The sequence below is a fragment of the Symsagittifera roscoffensis genome, chromosome 2 (genome assembly GCF_963678635.1).
Source record: "Symsagittifera roscoffensis chromosome 2, txSymRosc1.1, whole genome shotgun sequence".
Taxonomy (NCBI): domain Eukaryota; kingdom Metazoa; phylum Xenacoelomorpha; order Acoela; family Convolutidae; genus Symsagittifera; species Symsagittifera roscoffensis.
In genome coordinates this window covers 35,019,101-35,044,192 of record NC_087063.1, presented here as the reverse complement: position 1 = coordinate 35,044,192, position 25,092 = coordinate 35,019,101, and the positions used below count along the sequence as shown (strand labels likewise).

The 25,092-nt window shown below is 34.2% G+C and overlaps 1 protein-coding gene across 12 annotated transcripts in view; it reads right to left on the bottom strand.

Annotated features, from left to right (window-relative positions):
• Positions 1-24,497, bottom strand: part of LOC134840695 (potassium voltage-gated channel subfamily C member 4-like) — a 78,342-nt gene extending 53,845 nt beyond the window's left edge. For 4 of the 12 annotated variants that reach the window (XM_063856668.1, XM_063856677.1, XM_063856679.1 and 1 more), the window contains exons 1-2: positions 11,460-11,683; positions 2,736-4,469 (exon numbers count right to left, since the gene is read on the bottom strand). In XM_063856668.1, the coding sequence (XP_063712738.1) occupies positions 2,736-3,290 (555 nt within the window). In that variant the 5' untranslated portion in view covers positions 3,291-4,469; positions 11,460-11,683. Of the gene's footprint in view, positions 1-2,735; positions 4,470-5,284; positions 5,419-11,459; positions 11,684-17,571; positions 18,058-23,582; positions 24,141-24,468 lie in introns of those variants that run through there. The other 8 variants (XM_063856675.1, XM_063856676.1, XM_063856669.1 and 5 more) reach the window with 8 other exon arrangements.
• Between the last annotated feature and the right edge of the window lie 595 nt (positions 24,498-25,092).

The window sequence follows — 25,092 nt, the reverse complement described above, 5'->3', positions numbered from 1 at the left end:
TTAATTTTATAGTTAAATCCCTTGGTTGTGTAAACTCTATTTTGATTTATAAATGTAACTGATGTATTTATTTATTCAAGCCTGACTCAAAGTATCAGTTGATTAAAAACATCTGCTACCTGTAATACCAATAAACTACTAACCAACTTTATGAGATTGAAAGAAAAAGCTTTTGTTCAAAAACATCTGCTACCCGTAATACCAACAAAACTTTATGAGATTGAAAGAAAAAGCTTCGATCGATCAACAATTACCCCGCTATTCAAGTGAAAGTAATAAAAATGAAAGTTTTAGTTTTTTTCCTTCTCCAAATAGGAGGATGGATATGTTCTGATTTCAAATAGAAACAGAAACATGAATTATTTTATTGCGTTCACAAAATGTGACGCCGCCACCACCACCAAAGAAATATGTTTTTATTCCCTTGCAAAAGGAAGGGAAATGCTATTGGAATAATTCGTATAACGTTTTAAGCATTGAGAATTGAAACGACTATTCTCATTCAATACGAATAATAACGATTCCTCTCGTAAAGTACGAGCATACGAAACCTTCTTCTCGTAAAATACGAATGTACGAATAAAGAATACGAAGTTAAAAGAAACTTCTCATTTGATACGAAAAGTGGCGTGATTTCCCCATCTGAGTATAAATAGAAGCTCAAAACTACGGGAATTCATTCCCAACAATTTCTCTTCTAACACCACAACCTCCCTCTCTAATATCCCAACAACTTCTCTTCTACCACCACCACCACTCTCCTCAACCACCCCAACCCTTCTCTAAAATAATATTCAATCTCAGAGAATAATATCTCCAATCTCACCGTAAAAAATAAATATTGAGTCAAAAGGCAACTTGCTGTAAATTCATACTAACTTCTTTTTTTAATAAAATATTTCTCAGCGAATTTTAGATTTACTTTTAGATTTACTTTTAGATTTACTTTTAGATTTACTTTTAGATCTAAGTAAGTACTTTTAGATTTACTTAGATAGAAAGTAGAAAGGACCCTTTATTCCTAGCAAGCGTTTTGTCCGACGTAAATAGTTTTTGCTAGCGTAATAACGTTCCTCAAAAGTAGGAACAAAAAACAATTACAAAATTTTTGCTTGTAGAAATCTTCCTGTCATGCACAATTGCAAGTAACACATTATGAATATTGCGACCGGTGAGGCACCATTTGCATCAACAAGCATAAGTTAACCCATATTGGAATGATTTGTGAGCCGGATCAATCCACTGACTACTCTATGAGCTAGAAAAAAAATCATTCAAAATTATCAAGTAAGAAATCAAACATTACCTGAAAAAACCCAAAATTAAACGTACGAAAATTGGAAAAAAGAAAAAAATTTACCGATATAATTTTGATAGTAGGTAAAAGAATGCGCTACGCAATTGATATGCCAAGTGATATGGCTGCGTAAATAAACCAGATGACACTCTATTATTTTCTCAAGAGGCGGAATTTCATTAAAAAACTAAAACTTCGTTTTTTTTCGGATTTTTTTCCAAAGCACTATAAGACGCTCTTTCGACAGGCTAAAGCAGGCCAAAAAGTCGGGCACTATTTTGAAGCACTATAAGACGCTCTTTCGACAGGCTAAAGCAGGCCAAAAAGTCGGGCACTTTTGAAACGTTTCGCCTATAGAATTGCGTTTTTTGGCGCGCGCCCCCTTAATCTTAGAATAGTTTTATATCGTCGTCAAACGCTTCACTCAAAAAAATTATATGGTCGACCGCACGAAAATTAGGCGTCATGAGTTAATACCAAACGGGGACACTTTGAGTGGCGAATGCTTCAAATCCCTGAGGGAGGCCGTCCATTCCCGTCCTGTGCCCACTCTTTTCCTTTAAAAGGTTTTTCTGGCATGTAGGGTGATACAAAAATTTTTGGATCTTGTAACTATCCCCCCCTTTTGCAATAGGATGAGAAATAGTTAATAAGGTACAAATTTCGTTTTTGCTTAACAGTTCAATTCTTTCTTTATAGGGGGAGATTCCTTACAAGGTACAATAGGGGGGAAATAGTTAACAAGATCCAAATCTTTTCAGTAAATGTGACCTTAAACTTGATCTTTTAGCGGTAGTGCGACAACTCGCAACAAAAGAAAAATTGCAAAACTTATAGAAAGCACTAGCAAATTTTAAAAATTAAATTAAACGCGACATTGGAAAGTAGCGATAGCTTGCTCAGCTTAGCCCATCTAGAAGAATGCATGCGCTGGTGGGTATTCGCAAGTACCAAAATGATAAATCAGTCCATTGTACCAAATTAAAAAATCAATCGCGTTAGTACCAAAAATATTCAATTTGCCAAAGACTACTAAGCCGACTATTTTAAGCTCTTTAGTTAAGCTAAAGTGTCAGTTGAAGCTTAAGCTAAAGTTTAAGGTCGCCGGTGCGGTGATAACCGGCTCTTATTTTCGTATAGACCAACAAGCACAACGTATGAGGTGAGCGCTCGCCCAAAAACACGCAGGTACCTTGGTCAAAACCTTTCAAAATGCTTGAAATGGCTTTTTGAAATCTTTTCTCAAAAAATCACCTGAGTCCTAGAGTTTTTTTTTGCTTAAATAGAGTCTTTGCACTGTTTTGGGAGTGGTCTGTAAATTAATTTAATCGGCTTAAAAGACCTAAGAAAGGTCAATTTTTCCAAATTCAACTCAAAAAATACTGTGCGCGCAATTGGCCAGAGAAGTGAGAGCTATTACTATAAAAACAAAACTCACTTTGGCCCATCTGGAAGATCTGGGCTCATCAAACAGCTTCCAGAGCGATATCTGGAATTTGGTCACCAGTGGAATTTTCGTTTTGTCCTTGATCATGTCCTCTGGGATTCCAAACTTCCGCATGATTTGGTCCTCATCCGTGTTCTCATCATTCCCGTCTATCTCAATTTTATCCAGGATAGCCAGGGTCTCTTGGGTGTCCCGATGTCTGGTGTAGGTCATCCAGCAACATGGTTCCACTTGATTCGAATCCAAACCCCAAAATCCAAGCTCCTCCTCGAACAGGGGTCCGCAGACATCAGTTGGGTAGTGTAGTTTACCCGTTCTGTAGTAGTTGAGAATTTGGGCGAACACTCCGGGATGTCGGTCAAAAAAGTACTCGCCCTTGACGGCGTCGAAGTTGATTAAGTTTTCGGTCAGCTTCGACAGTCGTGTGGCCGGGATTTTCTTCAGAGTCGCCCTCTGGGTTTCGTGTCTGACTCCGCCGACGTTTAAAATGACGCGACTTTCCCTTTGTTCGTCCGACTTTGCGACTAGAAGGTCTTCTTTGTTCATTTTCAGACCGGGAACATAACTCGGATTAAGTTTGTCTAAGGAGTTGATCCCACTTCACAGCACAACTAATCCGACCGAAACGCTTTTAATTACGCAGATTCTGCGGCGACAGGGAATTTGTTGTTAAGGAAATTAAAGGGGGCAACAAAAGAGCAATAAAGTATTTATAGCTTGATTCATTGGATTTTGAGGCCGAACTTCCCTGCTTGTGTGGTAATATTCACTATAATGAGATTCAATCAGTTGGTTTTGAATGGCTCAGATCTTACGGAGAAGGGGACCTTTTGTAGTAATTGAAAGGGATCAATTTATCCGGAGTATCATCGGGAATTTGCAAATAGAGCGATCGATATCAAATAAAAGATGAAAGCGCCACGGATATATTTCTCAACAATTCTTTGTTATTTTGAGAGAAAAAAAATCGGTTTGAAGTTTTTCACATCAAAAATATTTCAGCAATTTTCTGTAAATTTCGCTGCTTTGTTCCACATTTTATAAACATATGCCGAGTTATATCAAACTAGAAAATAAATAAAGGAAAATTGCAATCCAGTTGTGATAAGGTAAAATTAATTTAGCTAATGTTGCGTTACCATTAAGAACGAGGGAGTAAAGTCCAATTGAAATCAGTCATCTGAAAATGATTTGAATTTTGTCATTTTGCTCAAATTGAAAAAAAAACTAAATAATTGATAGATCTGAAAATCAGCTGCAGTTCTTTGTTGACGCCGTTTGCTGTTTTCGACTACCGGAAATAATGAAAAATGAATAATTCCGAACATGAAAAATAAAGGAAATACTTTCCTTCAGAGCAAAGGATAACATTTTGTAGTTGATGTCTTTTTGGTGGAGTTGGTATAGAGAACTGAAAATTGAGGAGGAGCAGCACATTCCCAGCAGATCTGTTCACTGCTAAGATGAATAGTTTCACCAACAGACTCAGCAGTCAAGTAAAATACCCGACAGGTCCTGAAACATAATTTTGACTGCTTCAGAGCAGATATCCTGGGTAATTTTCAATTCAATTTACCAATACAGTTCACAATAACTCAATCGAAGTGGCAATCAAATGACAAAAGTGGCAATAAAATGCCCAACAGAATGACTATTCTGCTGCAAATTTCACTTCACCTATAGACAATTAGGAATCATTCAACGAAGCGAGAAGATCCTCTCCAACTGAAACAAAAACGGATCAATTGAGCAATCTCCCCCACGTAATGACCAATTGAGTGAGCTAACCCCCCCCCAAAAAAAAATTGGTATAACGCTATAAAAAGACGTCAGAAAACGCAAGTAGATGGTTAATGTGTTCGTATCACGCTATCAATTGACTGACTGAAGTTTATTTTACATGAGTAACGAGAAAAATTTTTAAAAAGAAAAAATCGAAATTTAGTTCAAAATTTTTTTTTTGCAAATTTTTGTTTGGTGCTCTAGCCTTGTATCTGAATATCAAAAATTGCTCTCCGCAGCTCATTAAAATTGCTTTTTCCATTTAGGACAGAAAAAAGGCGCTAAAGTCGTCTCAGTTTCATTGGTTCTTTTTTCTCTCTGAATTTAATTTTTGAGCTTTGATATTGTAAATAATTTTGGCGTCCCACTATCGTTGAAGAATCTGATTTATGATTTCATATCATTCAAAAAATTTTGAAGTGGTTATAAATCGATAGATCGCGAGAATGGGGGGGGGGGGAGGAGATTGCTCAATTGATTCACAAAAACTAATGAAAACATTTCTAATTGAGCATTTTCGTGCTTTCCTTGAAAAAGTTTTTCTAAGAGAGCAAATTGAAGGAGGAATAAATATTTTCATTTCCACAATGACTTTTTAAATGAAAAATGAAAATGAAACAACTTAAAATACTATATACTTAAAAAGTCTTTGTGGAAATGAAAATATTTATTCCTCCCTCAATTTGCTCTCTTAGAAAAACTTTTTAGTACAGCAGTGAGAATTGACTTTTTCAGACCCATTAAACAACTGATCCCACCTATCGATTAGTAAATTCAATTGAAAAACACGAAGTTGGTAGTAAAATAGTCAAATAGTTCCAAATTTATATCTGATTGCGAGTCAGGGCGGAGACTTTGGACAAAATAATGGAAAGTATCAACAAACGAAGTGTCGTTCAAAGCAATCCCTGAGCCACTTGGAAATAATCAATAATGCCTTTATGCTGTAGAGGGACGGACATTTAGAGGGGAATAGTAGATATTGCTAAGTTGGTAAGAGCAGTCAATTGGGCTGGCAGTAGAATGTGAGGCCATAATTGAAGATCCGCTTGCTAGTCGGCGCCACTTTAGATGCCATATCCGATTAGATTGCCTACTCGCTTATCTAGATCCAGCTTAGCGAAGCGAAAACTTCAATGGCAAAGTCTAGTTTTCACACCAATATACATAGTTTGACAAAAAGAGAGCCATTTTGCTTTAGATGGTCGAATCTGCTCAAGTATTTTTGTAGCCCTTGCATAACAACGTTTTTCAAGTTTTCGATGCGGCTACAATATAAATCAAACAAAGCTGCAGGCAGTGGCGTGCTCAGAAATGTTTCTAGAGAACTAGAAAAACGGTTTTTCGAAAAATTTGAAAATTTTGTCGACCTTTTTTTAGGTCGACCAATTTGATTTTTCCGAGCTCTCAGAAAATACTATAAGGACTCTATTTCTTAAAAAATTTTCTGTGCCGTCGACAAAAACAGGCCAAAAAGGCTTTTTTAGGCACTTTTTGGAAAAATTTGACCGAACATTTTTTTTTTCGCCTTTAGAAAAATTTTGAGGTTGGTCAGCCAAAAATGGATGTCGTTAAATGATACCAAAGGGGGGACCCTTTGGAAAAAGTTTGGCAACCAGAATTGAAAGAAAGCCCCCCCCGCCCCCATCGGCACGCTACTGGATGTAGGTATCATGGTCAAGAAAGTCTAAGGATTCCTATAGTTTTTATAGGACGTTAAATTTCCCACAGAAATAGCAGGTACGATAAAAAGCAGTTTTTCCTAGACTAACTGCAAGAAAAACAATTGTCTACAGTTGAGAATGAGTTTTGTTTTTCAGTAGGCTGTTAGCACTAAATTTTTGACCACAAATGTTTGCTGCATTAGCACTGAATTTAAATTACTTTGGCAGGCATCACAAGCTGGCTTTCATTTTTGGTCAACCAGACAGAGTTATAGTCCTGAAGTTCATTATTTAGGTTGACGAGAGCTCACTTAACCAGAGCTCATTACATTATGACTTTTGCAAGAGTTCACCTTGCAAATTGAAGCGCACATTATATGATTGATGGGCACCATTTTACTACCGGAGGGCCACAATTATTGTCCGTCCACGTACAAAGTCATTGCGAATGAGAGGTAGAATTCTCGCATGGGTCGAGGTACTCGACTTATGTCTCGACTTTATCGACCCAGATTTGGGTATGTTGTAAGTTTTTTCATCGACAAAAAAAACATGCTCGAATTTGCAATCGGACTATTGACAATGGATCTATCTAAGAATGACTATAAGCCTAGGTTAGCTTGGTTCGCATACCTGAAAAAAATTCGAAAAAATGCGCTCTGCCTGCACGGACGAAAAAAGTTTTGAATTGATTTAAATTGATTTTAAATCGATTTCGAATTAATCCAAATCATTTAACAGTTTAATTTCACAAACAAAAATGGTTTTTAAATTGATTTATGTCGATATTTCCTGAACAATCTGGTTGATTTATGCGACTAATAAATCTATTTAAATGGTGAAAATACAAAACAGTCACTTACAAAACAGTCCAAAACAAAGTAGTCCAAAAAATCATGTTATGAAGGAAAAAACATTCGAATGCAAAATAGTCCGTCTGTCCGCTTCGCAGAAATAACCGACTCTAAATTTCGTATTAACTCCTACCCTCTGTTGGCAAGCTCTCGAACTGTTTTGTATCGGACTGTTTTTTTGTTCATTTTTGTATTTTTCCGGATTGATTTGGATTGGACTGTTTTATATGGGACTGTTTTGTACAGACTCGATTTAAATAGCTTGGATGGGTTTTCTGAATTTTAATTGAATCAATCCGAATCTTTCTAAAATGACTTTGAATCCATTTAAAAGGACCCATGAAATTGCAAATTAAGCTATTAAAAATAATTAAAATCGTTTTTTCTCCATTTATCAAATAAAAACACACCTGCCAGATAAATAGAAGCAATGACAAAATTCAATACAAATCAACAAAAATTATCAACTTGAACCAGATTTTGGGTAAAAACTTCTGTAAAAAATCAAGAATCAAAATAAATCCAATTGTGAGCTCAAAAAAGTAAAATGAACTTCTAGAAAGTTATCAAATCAGCTTTTGGGCATAAAATATGTAAAAAATCAAAGAAATGTTCAAACTAGAACAGATTAAGAGCTCAACAGATGCAAGGAAATCATAGACAATTATCAATATTTTGAATTATTTGGTTTTTATTGTGTTATCTTACGCTATGGATGTAAAAATAAAAATGATGGGCAATGAATTAAAGCAACACAAAATCGAAAACGATGAAATTCAAACAAAAAAGATCAATTTAAATCTATTTAAATCCGTTTTATCCCCGCTAAAAATAGAAACAAGGTAAGACGATTAATCAAAATTAAAATCAATTTGGATCATTTTTTAGCTGGGATTCAAGACCAGTTCAAATCAGTTTTAAGTTGATCCAGATCAGAATTAACTTCTTATATTTAATCTTCGTACTTTTTTCAAGCTAAAATTGATCTCAATTGAACCGATATATTTTTTTCTTACTGAAATTGATCCTAATCTATTTTCATCAGTGTGGTTAATATTTTGGTTTACAAAAACTTGGTTACTTTGCAAAAGGCAATAGCCCGGCAAGAGATAGTGATTAGCGCAAAAAAAGACCGAGGGGGAATTATTGGGAAAAAGTAAAATTTTATACCAAATTTAACTTATTCTTTAATTGATTTTGCTGCAAACATTTTTCAAGAATTTTTAGTTAAACTTGAAAAGCAACATAAGATCAGCTTTGAAGAAATACTAACGATTATTTTTTGACCATTAAATGTGTTTGTAAAAAAAACGTTAAGTCAACAAAGATCATCGCACACAGATTTCCATAAAATTTTACGCGGTTTAGAAGCACTTATTTTGCTCAAAAGATCTACGCAAATGGAAAACAACCAGAGAAGTCACTGCCTCATATTTTCTTAAGCTAGTTGTGTTCAATTTCTAAATATGCAGTTGTCAATTGTTTTATAAGCAATAATTAAATAAATTGTGAGGGTGAAGATAAAGATTTTACTTACTGTGCTCAACTGCAATAAACTTGGCGAAACACTCAATCGAAAAGATATTATATAAACCTAAAATGATAGAATTGAGTTACTAAAAATCTTTTGAACTTTTTGATCATAAAAAAACTAGTACTGAGTTTGAATAATTTTTGCGCGGTAGTAGTGCTTGGCTCAAATTTATTCCTATTAAACTTATCCTTTATCCCCGGGCGAGACTTATCCCTATTAAGTACTTTAGCAACTTCATTTCATTGTTGATTTGTTGATTTTTTGATTTCCAAAATTAAAATTTCTCTGAAATGCCAGCTTCAAATGAACGGATTACAACTGTTGATTTGTGTCCTTGAAAACTAAAGCAACAAAAAGTTGGTTATTCTTAAACATTTTTTGGTTTTTAATTTTTTGTTGGGTTTTGTTGGGTTTTGTTCTATTTGAGTGGTCACTTGAGGGTATGTTAGCCTGAAAATAGAAGAAAAAACTTTCAAGTTCTTTGAAACAGAAGTAAAATTTTCATTTTAAAAAGTTTTCTTGCCTTTGAAAAGCTCTAGCCATAAATTGAATTACTTTTTTTTTCAGCAACGAGCAATTGCTATTTATTTTCTACTTAAAATTATTTTCTTCAAGACCAAATCAATAATAAAAAGACTGTTCGGGTTGACCGAAATCCGCTATCTTGAAACTTTTCTTCTAAAAACCTTAGAGTTTTTTAACGATATTAGGCACTACGAATGTTACAGTCCGATGAAAGTTCCTCTGAAATAAATTTGCACAGAAAACTCTTAGTGGTTTAATACAAGAGTTTGTAACAATATGTAACCGAATCCCGTGTGCATCACGTCAGAAGCTATTCCTCAAATGGATCTTTGTTTGTTCCACAAACTATTTCAAACCGCTAAATTTTATAAGTAGGAGCTTTATTTGAAAAAACTCAAACATTTTGATTTGGAAATTAATGTTCAAAATGCATACATTACAATTTGAAAACTTTTCTAAGCAAAAAATTTAAAATAAAACTTCCAGAATGATTAGTTTTCCGGAATTCTGGTATAGAAACATAATTAAAGTGGTCAACCCGGGTATGAAACAACGCTGCACGCGCTCATTACTGTGTTTAATTTTCGGTGCTTGATTTGGCGTGGACAAAATCACATCTGAGGCTTTAGTTTCTTCTCCCCATTTTTTGTCGCTGAAACAAAAAAAATGCTACAAACTACAATAAAAAGATAATATATTAATTGACATAATAATGATTTGCTTAAACACTTAGCGGCCAGTAACATTGTCATTTGTCAACAAAATACAAAAAAGCGTAAGCAGCATTACATTTGTCAAAATAAGAGACACTCATGAGCTAAAATTTCATGGAAGAACGCTTCTTTGAAAATTGGTTACAACATGGACAGAACCACATTGATGCAATTGAAAAAGAAGTTTGTGCAACAGCCCACCGATAAATTTTTCTATAATTCCTACAAAGAAAAAATTTTGAATTCGAAAAACTATATTCATTTCAGTTCAAAAACCAAAACATAAGATTTTTCTAAGTCATTCAGCAGAGGATTAAAAACTGAGACTGCTATAGGCACAATTTAATTTTGAAGTTCATAGTCTCTTTTGAGGCACTTAGTGTCAACCGTATTTATCCAATGCTGCAGAGATACCATTTTTTATTTGACAAGTAAGAGCACAGGTTAACCAAAATCTAAAAAAAAATTTGGTGCACAGTTGAAACGAGAGGTTTAATAACAGATTTCAAGACAATGTTTTTTGAGCCAGTGGTAACATGGCAAGCTCTGTGCGACAGTCTCGAAAAGGTGGCTCCAATCGTAGGTAGTTTCATCCCAAAACTGAGCAGCCTCAAAAAGTATACTGCACTATAAGCGCTTGTGGTATTTTTCCGCGGGACAGAGAAAATGCAGCGTTTTGATGTCAACGAGCAAATTAATGAGCTTTTCTCCAATTTTTCCATATCTTCTCTGCGACAATTAGCATATATTTTGAAATTTTGACACAAGCTAGAAGAACTTATTTAGAAGGAGCTAGTCAAATCAAAATTCGAAATAACTTGTTTTGAAGGCATAAGTTAGCCATTATATCATACCTTGTTTCAGAATTGTTCTTGCTGCAAAAACATCCTCGCAAACAACATAAAAAACTTGAATGTATTGGCTCAAATTGTTTTTTTTTGGGACGCAAATGAGGTCGGCTTACTATTTATGCTGCGGAAAAATGACAGACAAAAAAATTAAAGAGTTTTTTTCCGGCGTCAAAAAATGATCATATCTATTTGAAGATGCAGACGATAGAAGATTGTGGGTTGGGCGCTTGTATCAGAGAGTTAGACAAAATTTAGGACATTGAAATTGATTATGAGAATCTTTTGCATGAATTGGAGCTGTCATCTTACGAAAAGTTTTCTAAGGAATAATTCTTTTGTTGGCTCATTTGGATCATCAATTGAACTTTAAAGACGCCCGACCAAGCAGTTTTTTATTCGTTTTATCAGTCATTTTTCCGTAGGTTAAAGTGTAAATCAATTTCATTAGTTTCCCAAAAAATCAATTTATGTTCATGAAATCAAAGTCATTGTGTTACAGCAAGGACACCTGGAAAACAAGTTATGGTTGACTGATTTTTTAATTCAATCAAAACAAGATTTGGCACATTTTGATTCGGCTAAGTCCTTCTAATTAGCTTCATCTAGCTTGTGTCCAGTTTTCAGCCCTATATCTTAAATATGCAGAGAAAACGAATATTTTAGTTCATTTGCTTGCTGAAATCAAAAAGTTGCAAATTCTCTGTCCAGTGACGGTAACCACATGAAAATAATTAAAGTATTTTTTTTAATTTATAGACTTTAAGTGTCTAAATGCGAAAAAATACATCTTACCTGCATCTTTTTGCCTCAACTTTAAATTTTTGTATCTGAAAAGTTGTGCGTTAATAAAAAAGAATTTATGCAAAACAAAATGGTTCCATCGGGCAGTGAACAAAAAAATGATTCATTTAACAAAGATAGCATAAATTTCAGCTATTAGTTGCGGAGCTTTCAGTAACTTTTGCGACCGGAAATTGACCGATTCTGGTGGAATTTGAAATGAATGAGGACAACTAAAATGGGGAGTTTCCCGAACTCTTTCACCTGGATCGTGCGCTTTGAGTTCAAACGCAACAAAGGTGGTAAAAAAGGGAACAAATTAAACTACAAAGCAGGTGGACTTACTGCAGGCGGATGTAATAAAAGTAGCCCTACTTTACCCAATTAATACCACTCTGTTTGTACCTAAATGAGTTAAACAATTTGAATAATACAATCTTGTTTCAACGTCAAAACATTCTTTGTTGATGATAATTCTTTAATTCCCCTCTGATAGTCCCAATTTGGATACATGATTCTTCCGGCTTACATTTGGGAGCTATTACGGTCGGTTAACTTCAAACGAAAGCAAGACTGTTCGTATCACGGCGAAGCCCTGAATGTTCCGACTGCCTTTCAAGGTCTATGGAGCAGTAGTAAGAAAAAAAAAGTTAAAACAATATGAAAAAAAAATAAAATTAAAATTTAAAATTCGAGATTTTTTTGTGAAAATCATCCCCCCACACGCCACCACATGAAGTACAAAGTGATAGATTTTGCTCCTAGTAACAAATCAATTATGGCATATAAGCTTCCTTTAACCCATTTTGGAACGATTTCTAAGCCGGATTAAATCTCCGCTTAGGCGTTAATAGCGCGAAATAAATCGCGCGTCAATAGTCCCAAATTGGCCAAAATGGCAATCCTTAAACCCCCATAACTTTGCGAAAAATGATCACAGGTAAAATATCTTTTCAAGTTTAAGCTCAGGACAACAATACTTTTTGAATGATATAAAAAATTCCGTCAAAATGGCTAGTTAAAAAGTCGAAATTTGTCTGAAGAAAAATAAAACCACCCGAGCACAAATATTCCGTTACTTTCGTTGCGAAATTCGGAACAAAAAAATGTTATAATCAAAAGCAGATGAAACAAAATTGACACTAAGAAAGGACATGAATTTGGCGTTATCTTCAGTTTCTTTTCTCAAATTTCGAAATAAATCTGCCTTGCCTGTGAGCAGACTTGGAGGTAGGGTTTTCAAGAAAAACTCTGCTCTGAAAAAAGCAATTTAATTGCTAATGATTATGCTCAAATAGGGACCCATTTTTGATTATGGTAATCCCCAATCGATATGTTAACCAATTTAATTGTGGGACACTCTTGTACCAAAGAGCTATTCTGGTTCGAAATCTCTTGGGACGGGTTTAGGGCATTTTCATCAATCTGTTTTCACTACTAGACCTAGACTCTACTAAAATCAATTCACAACAGCAAAAGTTCTGCATTAAGAACGACACAAATAAAGACACATAAGCCCTCATATAAACCATAATTTATGGTTTTTTCCAATTTTCAGAAGAGAATAGAAAAAAACTAACCGGAGCATGTGATGGTGCGTGCACATCAGCGTTCCAAAGTACCCCTTCAAGGTCTTGGTTATCGCTTAAATGGTCTGGTAAATTGGTAAATGTAATTGTGTAAAAAATGCACCGCCTATTTTTACATGGAACCACTGAATCAGCCGGATATTCCTGATAGCGATTGCAATAAACAGTTATTGTTCCGCTTTGCAGGCTATTTGAAAACACTCAAGCTTTTTTGCCAATCATCAGAATGGAATTTCAGATTAAAATGAATGCGACGACCTGAATGCTAGCTCCAACTGCCATTTTCAGATTAATAACTCAAAAAACAATAAGTTTTCATGCATTTAATTAAAATACATTGAAATTGAATACACTAGAGATTTTTTGACAAAGAACAGGATCATCAAAACATTTCATAAAGTATATTAAATGGGCCGTCAATATTTCGATCACTACAATATAGTCGGAATGAAAAAATTATACCGAACGTAAAGGACTGTCGCAGCATTTTTCTGTATCAAAAGTGACAAGAATTTTCGAAAGTTTTTTTTTCACCACAAAATCATGCAAAGAAGGACACAAGACAGCTCATAATCAGGGCAAAACCCAGGCTATTTTGACTGCCCTTTAACTTTTTGACATACCTTTGATTTAAAACAATCGTGAAATTTAAATTTGAGTTTTTTTGAAAATTTTTATCTGCAGTGTTTTGTTTTCGCCCAACGCACGCTAAATAAATTTAAAATGAGGATGAGTTAACGTATTAAGAAAACTGCTCTTAGGGGGGAAACTTTATCAATTTTTTTATCTGAAAGATCCTGATATCACAACTCTTTTTCGCAAGTTATGGGGGTTGGATGTGCGACTACATTGAATCATTTGGGATCATTTGCGTTAGTCGCAAGTTAAGCCGTTATCAATCTAAATTGAATTGAGGGAATAAAAAATTTTCAAAAACGCCTCGTAACTTATGATAAAGATATCGATTTATACTTACAGATTAGAGTAGGTAAATTTTCTTTAAAAAGTCAAAGTTCAAATTGTTTTTTTTTGGCATTTTAGTACTTAATTTGTTCAAAAAACTATTCCAGCCGTCTATCCTTTCAGCGAAAACTTATCCCAAACTGGCTAAATTTGCATTTCAGATATATCAAAAACTTTACAAATAAAGATAGTAAACGAAATATAATAGTTTTTAATTTAGTGTTCTCTAATCATAGGTCGAAATTGGTTTGAACAAAAAAATCCCAAGGAAAAATAGTCAATCACTTTCTTCAAAATTTAGAACAAAAATTTGCGTCTTTCACAACTTCATTATGTTCAATTAGTTTTCATTGATTCATTTTGTAATAATGTTTTGAGCATATTGACTCGCGGATTGATAGGTTGCAGAAAAAAAAGAAAATGGAAACAATGAAGGCAATGATTAAACTTTTGCTAGTTTTCATTTTTCTAGACACTAATAATCTTCCGAAAATTAAAAAATAAAGAAATTGGCTCCGCCTGAAATCATACCATTGATTTCAAAAAAAAATGTGATTTTTAAATGAAAAAAAACGCATTTGATTTATTTCCCTTATTTAAAGCTAAAACAGCTTAAAATTAAGATATTTAGGCTCAAAGAAACAAATGATTGCATATAGGCAATTTTTCATCAAAATGATAAGTAGCAAGAAAAGAGCAGCATCGCACAAGTTTCACTGAATTGCTACGGTGTTAAGATTAATTGTTCCGACTTACGAAAAAAAGTGAATATTCGTGCTCCGGGTATTTGTTTCGCTAGAGGATTTCCAACTTTTGAACTGGAAAATTTCAGAGAAACTTTTGATGCAGTCTGATAGACATTGATGTCATGAACCCAAAATTAAAATCATAATTTATCTGCATTAATCATTTGTTAAATTAATAGGATTTAAATATTGCCATTTTGGCCAATTTGGGATAATTAACGCGCAATAAATTGCACCCTTATAAATCGGCCGTTTAGTTTGCTCAAAAACTCTTACAAAACGACATGAGAAAGAATAACTTGTCTAAGTGAAAAACTATTAGATGCGAGAAATATAACATCGCACTTTGCATAGCATGTAGTGGAGGAGATGATATTGAAAAAAAAAAGAAAATCAATTTTGTGTTTGTTGAAAAATTTATCAAATATGGATCAAAAACTACATCTGATACGTTGAAGAGCATTAAAACAATTCGTCATTTAGGCTTTATTAGCCTTTTTTTATTCTATATATAGAGAGTATTGGTTGTGCGTAACGTGAGTTTGCGCTGCCAATTCAATTACCTAGGTTGAACTAAGAAATTATGTAGAAAATCAACTTCCTGGTTTGGAAAAAAAAGTTACACATCTCACCGGGGGCTATTTTTGTTTTGAAAGGACCCAATGATAGAAAAATTTTAGCCAATCAGAATTGTTAGACGTTTTTATTGGCTGAAGGGTTTTTGCACAAAATCGAAAACAATTTTACAGAAAATGATTTTATGAAGTACAGACAAGTTTTGCTGTAAATCTTGTACAGCTATCGAGTAACTTTTTATTGTCCCTATATTTTTTGTCAAAATTTAGTATTCTATAAAAATTCAGTTTTTTTCTAATGTGTCGTAGATTTGACAAAAAATGAACGTCATTTGTTGCTGCTTTTGCATTGCTTATTTTGATATTTTTGCGATGCCCTTGAGACTCTTCAATACTCAATTTGGATTGCTGCAATTAGTTTTCATCACTCGGTCTTTCTATCTTGAGGGACGCCACCTATCCCACCGGCTGCTGTTTCGTTTAAAAATAACCTTCCGACCTCTTATATCCCATCTAAAAACGGCCTAATTATTTGATTTTATTGATAAAGTTGATTTTATTGTTCACTCTACGGTTTTGTTTTATGTTTGCTCAAAGCACCACTTGACCCTTTTCATTGCTTTTTAGTACCCAGATTTGCGTGATAAAACACATATGATTCCAAAGAACTTCTAACCATCGATGCTCGGAAGAAAACGGAACTTAAAAAGAAAGGGTTTAAAAGTCTGTCGAATTATTTAATTGCCTAAAATTTAGCAGAAAAAAACAAGAATGTTCGTATTAAGGCAAAGCTTTGAATAATTAGCCGACTGTTTTTTGACCTGTTTGATTTAGTTCTTGGTTATAAAAAATTGAAAAAATTGAAAAAATATATATTTTTTAAATCCTTAAATTTACCTTAAAAATTTGATTTTTAACTTTAAATTATTCCTACTCGCAAGCTATTTTAGGTTCAAAATGATTAAGTATTTAACTAATAACCGAACCAATTGGTTGAATTCAATTTAGTTTGAAATGAGTTCTGAGCCGGATTTGTTTCCAGCTAACGCGTTAAGAATATATTTAGCACCTCTTGAACCCTAAAAATTTTAAAAATCACAATTGAAACTTAAATTAGATTTGTAACTCAATTTTTCAGAATTCAAAAAAAAATCCATAAAATTTACAACCGGAAAACTTTTTTGTGCAAATTTTGCTTCGCTGAGCTTAATAACCCACCAAAGAACTTTAGTAAGCTTCAATCAATGTTTGTTGTGATCATTTTCAAAATGAGGCAGAATTTTTGGCAATATGAGTACCGTTTTTTTTCTTTAACTCAAATACGGATACAACTTCAGAAAACTGGCATATTGTGGTATCGTTTAGAGTAACCTACTACCAATTATAAATTATAATATCATCTTTTACCGTAAATGCGGCTGTAAGAATGTGAGTTTCATTTGGGGTAACTAGATTTACGAGAAGCATAACACCTGAATCCCAAGTTTTGTTCCATATTCGGAGCTGGAAAAAAGGTTGAAATTGTACCTGAGACTTCAAAACACACGTATTTGAATATTTTCTAAGGAAATTGAACACTTAACATTAAACACACATGATTTTCTGACCCATATTAGATCTCCTAGCAATAACGGATAGTAAAAAGTTAAAATCAAGGAGCAATTCAGTTCTCGGGGAATGTAAAAAAAAACAAATTTTGGATTCTGCTCTTTTTTTGCACTCATGCACGTAGGTAATATAACTAACTACTTTTCCGTATGGAATTGAAAAAAGTATCGTGATAAAACCCGTTCAGCCGTGATTCATTAAGCCGCAATAACAGTGTCTAGTTTTCTTTTCTCTGAGAGGGTCGCGCTTGTAGGAAAATGACTAAATTTGAGGGTAAAAAATTATCCAGCTTTGTTTTCAACAACGAAACTTTGAAACTTGTGTCACTACTCAGCGCCATGCTATTCATGGTCGTTTTTGGTTCCTCGCCTAATAAGGGCAGGATATTAAATGATCGTGCGCACGGAAGGACGAGGGATAGTTTTTCTTTTTCAATGAAAAATTTCAGCAGTCAATTTCAGTTGCAGCGCGGCTGACCTAAAAAGTTATCAAAAATTTCCTCAAAATAGGAACAAATTGCTCTTTATTGCTGACACGCGATAAATTAATATCCTGGCCTGATTGGATGTACGGCAACACAATAACGACTTTTGACTTATAAAACATGACATCTATAAATTTCACAAAAACGCAAATAACTCACATTTCTCTCAGTGAGGTCAATTTGGGAGCATCACCGATGGTTTTAATTTGAACTCAGCAAATGGGTTGTTAATTTGCAGTTCGGAGGACTTTTCAACTCCAAAAGCGCCATTGCTAGAGGAAATAGCAGGTCTTTGGGGAAAACGCCCTATAGAGAAACTTCATAGCCGGACAAAAGGGGGTGAGGGTGGCTAACTTTATTAATAGTCTCTGTAAGTTGCCGGCGTCACCCTCAATAAGCAGCAGAAGCGTGCTATGAATAGAAATTATGCGAGGTGGATTTTGATAGAGAAGCAATTTGAGATACAGCCACGACACTTGTAGATAGCGAGAGGAATTCATCGTGAAGTAGGCTAGATTGGGGTAAATTGAATTGGGATACAGAGAGTATACCTTACATCGTTGCAGTGGGGTATAGAAAATTCGATTGGTCTAAATTGGACTGGGGGCTCTGTAATAATGCAAACTAACAAAGGAGGGCTGTTGGCATGTATTTCATAATAAATGCATACATGCTTGTGATGGTAAATGAAACACAACGGCGGGTCGCGGAGGGCAGCTTATAAATTACAAGGGCGTGAGGTAAAAAGATACGACAGGAACTGGATGACTTCTATGCAATTCTAGACAGAACAGCGGGCAAAATCAATCCACACCACAATCCACGTATTATTATGCCTAACAAGCCTACTCTAATTCACTTGGAAACCCGACTGTTTTTCTTATTTTAACTAATTTTACTAACATTATAATCACACTTGAAGCTATAGTATAATCCTAAAAACTATATTGATAGGGCATAAAAAGCAGTCAACTGTTTTATTTGAAAAGATACAACCTCAGGAATTGTCAATATAATGAAAGGTTCGCACAAAAAGTGATTGGAGTGTTTTATCTTTATTGAATTTACCCAAAAATGTCGCTTTTGAGGATTTCGACTCCAGAAACCCCTGAGAGAACAGAAAGAACTTTAATCTGAAAACTTATTTGATAAATCCACGTCAACTTTAGGATTTCAAAACTGACACTTAATAAAAACCCTGCTAGGTATGCTGTTTGAATAAAAAGGAAGGATAATGCAAACATTTTGTCCCGTAGACAGGGGCGGATGCCCCCACGCCTCAGGAATTTGATTGTCTCACACTTCAAGGGTGCCCCCTTGGTACTAATATACGACCTCCATGTTCGGCTGACTGACCCTTTTTTACTGAAGGCGCCTTAAGTTCATATAATGTGGTGTTCGGCTCCGTTAAACGCAGTTTTGGGTCAAAATCTTTCAGAAAAGCCCATAAACGGCATTACTCCGAGGAGCGGATTTAGGGAGAAAGATAAAGACGGATATTCTTTCTCCTCGGGAACTTGAGTCCCTCATTATTCAAAAATACCCTTTTTTCTGTTTTGTTATTTCATTATGACACCAACTTTTCGCAGAACGAGATATACGAAATTTAGGGCGGGATCGAGCAACGAAAAACCGCGACTTTTTGGTCTAAACATTTTAAAAAGAGTTCTGAAATGACGTTTCTTGCACGTTTTTGCAACAAGATTGCATGCAGCAGAACTTTTTTTTGCCAATGCTGGTCTTTCTCGGTGGTTTGGAATAGCTGGGAAAGCCAGTTTTTTTTTGGTCAAAATTAGGAAATTGCTTTGAGCTCACCTATTCGTAAAAATCTTAAGCCTGCCCCTTAGTTCTCTAAAGCTAAGAGTTAAATTACATTGTGAAAAACTGACTATCTTTAAAATATTTTTATTACCAAGAGAATAAAAGTATTTTGCTCGCAATGAATAATAGTCATGAACAAAACTAATAAAAATTTTTAAAAACTTTGTCTCTTTTACAGTCTGTTTGTTAAGAGGCACAGTCAAAAAAATCTTGTATAGAATATAGTCTAATCTTCATTTTCTTGCACTGGGAATCGTTTTTGCTAAGCGATCCGACTGTGAATAAGTCCGACTGGACATGTCCGACTGGACATGTCCGACTGCGAGCTATCCGACTGGCCATTTTAAGCGGAGAGTACCGACTGCCAGTTGTACCGAGTTCAGTTGGATGTTTGATTAAGTTGACTTATCTGAAAATAACTCTAGCAGGTTTTTTAAAAAAATCCGGACAAGGAAAAAGCATGATTTTTCCAGCGCTCAAGTTGTTTGAATTAGGTTAATTTTAGACATGTTTTTGGTCTTTTTTAATTTACTATCCCATCATGCTCCTATGCCTCAAAATTCCCTTTTTTGTTAAAATGCCTTTTTTGCCTCAAAGACTTTCAGTCGCACGTAGATTTTTCGCCATCACGCTGCTTGAAACATTTTGATCAAGAGTTTTGTTTTCTTTCTACGAGAACATAATCTTCCCAAAATTAGTTTTTATAGGCACCAAATTTTACTGTTGGTTGACCAAAAAAGCTGGCCTAAAAATAGAATTAGGTGATCATATGGCTGGTAACCAGGGGCGTATCTAAGATCTAAGTTTTCTCAAGGGAAAACGGATTTTCAAAAAATTTTCTTGAAACTTTTGTTGATATTTTTTTAGTTTGACCAAATTGATTTTCCGAGCACTCCCAGAACATTTAAAGAACCTATTTTAACCAGGAGTTTTGTGCTGCAGGCAAATGTTTGAAAAAAAAAACAGGTCAAAAATCTGTTTTTGGGCAATTTCGCACTTCCCTTCAAAGATAAGTTAGTAAGATACAAAAACTTTAGGATTGATAGGCCTAAAATGGATACAAAAAAGGGACTCTTTGGTTACCCTGTTACCAAAAATAGGTTACCCATTTCTAATTTAGCAGAAAATCCTTTTGTTTAATCTATCGTTATTACGGCATGTAATAACTTTACTGGGGGTTAGCAAATTACACGACAAGCAAATTAGACGATCAGAAAATAACAGAAATTAGACAATAACTCGCGTGAACCTTGTTTACAGACTTCAATTATCTGTTGACTGAGTAAATACTCGTTGTCCAATTTGGACAATAACTTGCGAGCAAATTGCGTAAAATTATTTTACAGTCGTAAATTAAATGTTGGCTGAGTAAATACTGGTTGTCCGTAAATTCCGTTTCTTTACAGTCGTCTAATTTCTTGTCGTCTTATTTCTTAGACCCCAAATTTACTTCAAAAGGTAGAGTTTCTCAAGAAAGAAATCAAATAGCGCTAAACTATATATATTATGGGGCAGAGAGAAACATTAAGCCTGATGATGAAGATGGAAAAGCAACATTTAATTTTTAAAATATATTTTTTTAAAGTTTACAAGGTTTTCATCATACTTTTTTCTAAAAAGTCTATAGAATTTAGCAAAATGATAGATTCACGCCCGTTTCAACCACAGAAGATAAAATTTTAAGAACTGAAAAAAAAACTAGCTAAAAAATTGAATACCTTTTTTATTTTAAAAACATTTTCTGCTTTTGTAGATGAAAACGATCAAAGGAGGTTGTTAAATTCATCAGAAACTGGTGTTTAAAAAGGTTTATTGCTCTTTTGATATTTTTCTACTCTGAATAAATTTTTCAACGCGGAGACTTTTCTTTCGCAAGTCAATAATCGTCAGGTCAACGACTTATGACAAAATTAGCAAAGAAAGAGATTTCAAGCTCGGAATTGAGATCCGATTAAAGCACTAGTCAGTGAGATGAGCCTGTTGTCAAGTTACAACAAAATGTGTTTGATAGAAGTGGTCAAACGTTAAAAATATAAAGCCTAATTTTTTTCTAAAACGGAATTCGTTACCTATTGGGAAATATCTAGGTCAGACCTTGCTTTTTTGTTCTGACCCCTACAAGGATTGAGAAGGAACTATGGCAATACCTACTGAGTAGAATTAATAAGGATAATCTGAAATGATTTATTTTCTCATCAGTCGATTTTCAGATGTAAGTTTTTAATCCTATTTTTGAACAAAGTGTAGAATAATTATGCTTTGGGGGGGTTTTTTATTAGGAAAAAAAGATCATTTTTTATGCGTTGTTAGCAAAAGTTGTATAACAGTCGAAAGATAATATTTTCTGAAATTCAAACATTGGTATAATTTGGGGCTGTACAACAGTGCCGAAGTGCAACAGTGCCGAAAATCAAAATATAGTTCAACAGTGCGAAAATTGCTTTGAATGCCGTTTTAAGTGATGCCGCTTGTTAAACAAACAAAAGTTTCCACAAAAATTCCCCAAGCGCGGCGTCAGAAATTTTTCTGAAACAAAAACTATCTCAGCAAATGGTACTTCTCGATTTCGCTCAAAAACAAAACGAAATTTAGGCCAAGCTGCGAATGATTCATAAAAAAACTCAATTTTGTAGACTATTGAACACAATTTCAATTGTGGTTCTGTTGTACTTCGGCACTTTTGAACACCCCCCTATAGTTAACCTGTGATAATTTTTGTTAAATTAACAAATTGTCCAAATTGGGCTAATTGAGGTGCGATATAACACTTACAACACCTATCGCGGTGGATTAAATTGTTTCAGCATTAATTGAGGCCAGTAATTGAGTCATTTTTATTTTTTGAAAATTACAAGACGTTATTACTTCAAAGTATGTGACTCAGACAGAACGAAGAAAAATGAAATTAATCAACTTATTTAAACAATTTATCAGTTATTTTTTCATTTGTTTTGCCTTAAAAGTTTTTATTAAAGTGCAGTGGGAACAATTAGGCGCTCAGAGTTGTATACAAAAAGTTTTGTCTATTTCTATCGTCAGAAATTTTTGAAGTTCCGTATCTCTATCGTAGATTTTCAGATCTGAATTTTTTTTTGCATGAAATTTAAATTTAGATCCTTGTTTGTTCTGATATAACTGTTATTCTTGAAGTATAACATAAGAATTTCAAGCAAATAGTTTTTGTTCGTTTTGTACTCTTCAATTATTTTTAGCTGAATTAGCGGCTTACAAAATTTTCGAATATTTTCACGAGCAATTTTTTCTCAAAATATAGTTCTAGCCCACCTAATCTCAAAAAAAATTTATAAATAAACTCTCAAACTTGTGATTTTCAAGCGCTTTTTCCGACGCGTTTATCAAGTTTGAGAAACACATTTCGGCGGTTGGGAGATTCTGCTACAAATGAGCTAGGATATAGCACAAAAAGTAAACAAGACTGCTCGTATCAACAAGACTGCTGAAAGTTCCGATTGCCTTTTAAGGTCTATGGAGCAGTAATAACATGAAAATTTTAAATGTAATGAAATAAAACTAATTAAAAAATCAGATTTTTTTTAAAAAAAAACCCACCCGCCATATTAAATACACAGTGGCAGATTTTGCTCTTATTGGAAAATCAATTATGGCATATAAGCTTCCTTGAGCCAATTTGAAACGATTTAGAAGACGGATTAAATCTCTGCTTACTCGTTAATAGCGCGAAATATATCGCGCATTAATTGTCCCAAATTGGACAAAATGGCAATATCAAAACTACAATAACTTCACAAAAAATAATCACGGGTGAAATATCTTTTCAAACTTAAGCTCAAAACAACAATAGCTTTTGAATGAATTTAAAAAATTTTGTCTAAATGTCTAGTTAAAAAGTCGAATTTTGCCTGAAGAAAAAACTCACCCCGAGCGCACATATTCTGTTACTTTCGTTATGTATGTAAGTCGGAACAATAAAAAGGAAAATCAAGGTTTCAGATTTGAAACTAAATCCGAAACCACTAATAAGGCATCCATTCATTTTAACATGTTTTTTACGAAAGCTTTTTGACAGTTTTAAACAAAATTTGTCGGTTTTACTCAAATTAAAGCCCTTCAACCGTGATTTTGACTCTACAAAAACTCAAACTATCGGCTCAATTTGGATAAAAACTGGTCGGACTTTTTTCCGGTTTTCAGTAAAAAAGTGAACAAAAAAACGGCAATAGAGATAACACGAACAAAAAAATGAAAATAGTGATAAGTTTCTAAGACCGAACACTAACATAATTATAAGTTCCTGAACAGGAATTAATTTTTAGGAGATCGGCAAATTTTACGTTTAGTGCACATCAAAAAGGAAAAGAAGGCATTACCTCAAACTCGCTTTGATCACTCGCCATAACTAGCTTCATGCTGTATAACGTAAAAGTATAAAAATAAGACGTAGGATTAGATCAAGTTATAGATTTCAGGTTGAGTTTCAAATAAGGGGTTTCGAATTCAGGCAAATATTTGGCGCCTGATAAGTTGGTATCAAATTAAAGAGCAGAAAATTTCATTTCCGCATAGTTCAGTCTTCACTCCTTTTATTTACCATTTTCCAGCAAATTCCAGATGTCTTTTAACGTATTTACACATTACTGGGTTCAATTTTGACAATTTCTTCGCAATACTGGCAAATTTCAATTGCAAGCGCATAGGTGTGTAAGTTTAAATAGAATTACTGAAAACAAAAGTCATATGCGCAGCTATCAAAAAGTGACACATGATTCAATGATGGGAAAATGTGAAAAAGGCTTTTTGATCAATATAAAAGCAATTTACCCGTTGTGTATTTCAATAATTCTGCATGTGGTAGAGTAAAGAGCAGGTCGTTGTCAGTGAAACTGCAGCTAATATTCAGGCAATAAAAGTCGCTTTGCAGGATTTTGTTGCCGTCATATTTTTATACCACACACTGAATTATAAGCTAGGGAGGGGCTTATTATATTTGAGCACCGAGCTAACAAGCGCACTGAGGCAACATCTCTTCAAGTAGGGTCCGTAGAGAGTTTGGGGTTACATCCGAATATCAGGTTGGGGCGAAATCGGAATCAAATTGGTCACACCATATGCGCACACAAAATCAAATTTCACTGCCTCCCCTTTTTTCCAAAATGCACCCGTGCGAGGAGCATCCAAATAAACATACTTACGAAACACCCAATGCGCCCTATCTGAGGGTTATCTGCATACTTTAATGGGCTAAATTAAACTTACCCTGCAAAGTAGCTAGTTGCTATTCATACATTTAATGAAAGGCTTGCTCCTTCTAAAAGGCCTCCTTTACTTTCAGCCACTGAATACATAATTATGCAACCGGACACTTTGGAATTACTTGAACAACTCTTCCAATTTCAGATGACTGTAAGAAAGTATAAAACTGGTTTTAACAAATGTCTCAATCAAATTGTTTGTCTTTCCAAAATCAAGTCGGAACTAACCATTAAATACATCTGAAATGAATGTTAAATAGGCCAATTTGTCCAGGATAATAATGGCAAAACAAGTAAATAAATAAAAAATAAAAAAAAAACAAGGTCATTTTCAAAAACTGACCTGGAATGTACAATTTTAAGACTCAACGAAACACGAAACCCAATTCAAATAAAGTAGTACGAACAGAAAAAATAATTTGAAATCGCAGAAGAAAGCAGCTATTACCATTTCCTTAGAAATTGACCTAGACAACTTAAAAGCTTGAAATTAAAATTTACAAATTTTTTTGGATCGAAGATCGGTGTCAGAACAAAATTGGAGGAGAAAAACGAAAGACGATAACTGTGCAATATACCAACTAATAGCCGCGAAAAAGGTTATTAAATTCCTGTCAACACATTTGGC